Below are 3,890 nucleotides of genomic sequence, written 5' to 3' on the forward strand. Positions count from 1 at the left end.
AGGAGGAAGTTCTCCTGACTGTAAACCACAGTGCCACATCTTTCAAGTGACAGTGGCCAAATCTGGAATTTCCCTGTGGGGGAAAAATGGCTTAGATTAAACAAAACGAAAACAATGGTAAAATAAATAATGACTTTTCACTCTCTTCAGTCAGTCAACTTCTAATATACCCAGGAAGATTAACTGAACAATTATGCTTCCAGAGTACTCAAGCAGGAACTTGGCATGATGGCATGATAAACAGCGCTCTCCACCCCTACCCCCTGTGCCATCCCCATCCTGTGTTTAGTTATTCCACTTGACTTCTAATTTGCAGAGAGGAGGGTACCTGATTTTCCCAGGTTCTCCCCTCACCCCTCTACATCCCAAGTAATTGCTGCCAGTTTTGAGGAGGAGACTCTCCCTTGATGGTAAGAGGACTGGATTCCTTCTCCCTGCAGTATGTGGACATGAACTCTTCCAGGAACCTCTTTGTCTTTGGCTTCTCCATCTACTGTGGGCTGACCATTCCTAACTGGGTGAACAAGAATCCAGAACAAATCCAGACAGGTGAGGATCTGCTGAGTCCATAGATGACCAAGTTTCTCTCTTCCTAATATTGTAACCTGGTGGGTATGGTGAGGATCAGGGCTCAGAGAGGTCTGGGTTGTTGGACTCCACCCTGTGGAAGGTACATAGTTCCTCTCTCTCATTCTTGTCCTCTTGTGTCCACTGTAGGAATTATCCAGTTGGATCAAGTCATCCAGGTTCTGCTCACCACTGGCATGTTTGTAGGTGGATTCCTGGGCTTTGTACTTGACAACACTATTCCAGGTAATGTTGGTTTATCACCACTTCTGTCTAACAGCATGTCTGGAAAACTTGTCAGAAGACAGATTCTTCTTCTTGTTTGTCCTTTGTTTTCCAAGAGGACCATGACATCAGGAAGGAGATGTCATGACTTGCAAATGAATTGAATTTAAGTGAGGTAAGACTGTACAAAGTCACCAGCCTCACCTGCTCCTCCAGAGCCATGTGGGTCCAGTGGCAAGACAGAGATCAGGACAACTGGTGATGACCCTGGATGAAGTGAGAGGCCTTGGCCTTTTTAAGCTAAGGTCTTTCCCAGGTCTAAGTCTGTCTGAGACAATGGCCATTCAATGATTAAGGCTAGGTAAAAAATGATTTAAAAAATGGCCTCTTTTACCTAGTCAAAAAAAATCCATCTGGGAGATGAAGACCCTTAGAGTTTCTGGTCAAAACAGAAATAATTGTTAATTGCACTCACTCTTGGCCTTGAGAATCCAAACAGTGACCAAGTAAAGCTTGGACTGGGACTTATTGTTGGGCAATCATTGAGAGCCAGAATGATTTGAGGTTAAGGAATAAAAAAGAAATCTAGTCTGTAAATCCCAAGATATATTGCTAAGTTTCAGCAGAGTACCCACAGGTAAGGGTATGATTCCCTATGTAGTTGAAGGGAGGGAGATGATCTTCAGAGGATAGGTATACGCCCACAGGACCCGTATCCTAGTCTCCATTACCCATAGTCAGCAAACATCGACTGAAGCTTGTGCTATGTATTGAGGGCAGAATAGGTAGAAATGAAGAGAAAAGGCACATGACACCAGCTCTATAAAAATTGTACTATCTAGCTAAGGAGATGACTCACATGTAGTTGAGTAAAATAAGCACCCAGCTACCTTCTCAGGACAAACCAAGAATGTAAGTGCTGAAGGGGTACCAAGATAGGAATACATGATCCAATGCAGTCAATTGTTTTTGGCTTCCTGGACAATTTTATGGTGGGAAGAGGGCTAAATTACATGGCATAGAGCAAGGAAGAAGCTCCAGGAAGCAAGAGGAAGAGTGTATACAGAAGCACAGAATGGTGAAATAGCTGGTTTGCTACAGAAGTAAGAGAGAGTGGGCTCCAGTCCCATCCCTGCCATTAGCTAGGAGGGCAACCTTGGAAAAGTAACTGCCTTTCTTTGAGTCTTGGTTTTCCTATCTGTGTGAAGTGAAGGGGTCAGGCCAAATCATCTTTAAAGTATTTTCCAGCTCTAAACATCTGTGATTTCAAACAACTCTTAGTCCCACTTGAAGGTCATAAGATCATAGTTCTAGAACTGCAAGGGTCTTCATCTAGTTCAGCCCTGTCATGTTGCAGAATAGGAAACTGAGGCCATCTAGTACATCTTCTTTACAGTGCTCTCCCAACTGGATCTATCCCAAAGAATGGAATTCCCTACCATTACCACAAAGGCTACAGCTCCATAGGGCTTGGCCCATTTTTGACTTCTTATTCCCTCTTACTAGGAAGTCAGGAAGAAAGAGGACTCATAGCATGGAACCAAATACGTGAGGACTCAGAGGACACCCTGAAAGTCTCAGAGGTCTACAACTTCCCTTTTGGGATTGGCACCAGATTCTGTGCTGCTTCTTGGCTCTGGCGTATCCCTTTTTGGCCTAAGCCAGAACATGGAGGGAAAGTAATGAGAAGGGAGCATGGTCTTAATGAGTAGAATGGTCCGATTTCAATGGAAGTGAGAGAGAAGTTGGATGTTGAAGTGAGAATGTAAAGAGATACTTCTTCCCCCCGTCAGGGACATCCCAGAAGATACAGGTTTGATAGGCCTCCATCCTTCAGATGGATACCTTATAGCACTTTCTTCACTGGTGGGGCTAAATAGATGTTCAACTGTAATCATCAGCCATCTTCAAACTAGTTATTAATTCACCCATGCACAAATCACCCTTTTTCCATGCCCCATTTCCCACCTATAGTATAAATTTGATACATGTATCCTGAAATCCACAAAGCATTAACTTTATTATTGGCAAGTTTTGGAATGGGGAAGGGGGGATGTGATGGAATTAAAACTGTAATATTGAAATTATGTGTTTTTCTTTATTAAAGCCAAGAGTCCTCTTTTCCCAAGGGGTGGTGCTGAGGGGGTACGATCTGATTTGAATAGGGCCCTGGACTTTTCCCAGTATCCTGACTAATGTGGAAGGAGCAATAGCTGTCATATAAGTTGTTTGTTTGTCTGTTTTTAGTAAAAGGAATGAAAACCATCCTGATGACTTAATTGGTTCAAAGGACTAAGATGCAGGCCACTCATGTAGCTTCTTGGTGGCTTAAGTAAAAAAGCCAGCTCACCAGAGGCAGGAATTGTTCTCCCTCAGGCTTGACAGTCATGGCAGCATGGCCAACACAGACAGAAGGAGACTGAAATGGAATCAACACTGTATCCTTGCTGAATATCCTTTCCATGCTATGGCTAAGCACCCCTCCTTTTGTTAAATAGTCCACAAGTGTCTAGTTTCTTTCCAGTTCCAAACCTGAAGCATAAACCCAGCCTGAGCCAGGTTCAGATATCAGCCCCTAATTTTCTACCTTCTAGCTTTTTGCTGCAACAACTTCTCCCTCCCTAGAAGATAAAGAGAACTAGAAAGGTAGCCTGTGATTCCATAGTGGGGTGCAAGTCAGCTCTTGGGAATATTCTCACCAGTGCCCATGTTCCATCTGAAATTCAGGTACCCCAGGTCCTTGATAGCTATGCCTCCCTTCATTTGAATTCAATGGATATTTATTAAATCCCTACTATGCCCGAGAAATGGTGCTCATTGTTGGGGATGCAAAGATAGAAATGATAAAGAACATGCTTTCCAAGGAACCTGTGGTCTAATGGAAGGTGGAATTGAGTAACATAAATCACCGTGACAAAGAGAGAAGTAAATGTGGAAGGAAAGGTCTGAGTAAAGTACTGTGAAAAATTTGAAGAGCACACACACACACATGCATGTGTGTGTATGTGTGTGTATGAATACCCATGTGAATCTTTACCTTGTATAAGAACTTTTCCCCTCTCCACCTAAAAGAAGACACAGTTCACTCACAGACCAAA

The 3,890-nt window shown here is 43.2% G+C and overlaps 1 protein-coding gene across 2 annotated transcripts in view; it reads left to right on the forward strand.

Moving 5' to 3' along the window:
• The window catches only part of LOC140533208 (solute carrier family 23 member 1-like), a 52,788-nt gene extending 49,912 nt beyond the window's left edge, over positions 1-2,876 (forward strand). For both annotated transcript variants that reach the window (XM_072652642.1, XM_072652643.1), the window contains 3 exons: positions 441-549; positions 718-813; positions 2,299-2,876. In XM_072652642.1, coding sequence (XP_072508743.1) covers positions 441-549; positions 718-813; positions 2,299-2,504 — 411 coding nt within the window. In that variant the 3' untranslated portion in view covers positions 2,505-2,876. The remainder of the gene's footprint in view (positions 1-440; positions 550-717; positions 814-2,298) is intronic.
• The last annotated feature ends 1,014 nt before the right edge of the window (positions 2,877-3,890 follow it).

This window comes from Notamacropus eugenii, chromosome 3 (genome assembly GCF_028372415.1).
Source record: "Notamacropus eugenii isolate mMacEug1 chromosome 3, mMacEug1.pri_v2, whole genome shotgun sequence".
Lineage (NCBI taxonomy): Eukaryota > Metazoa > Chordata > Mammalia > Diprotodontia > Macropodidae > Notamacropus > Notamacropus eugenii.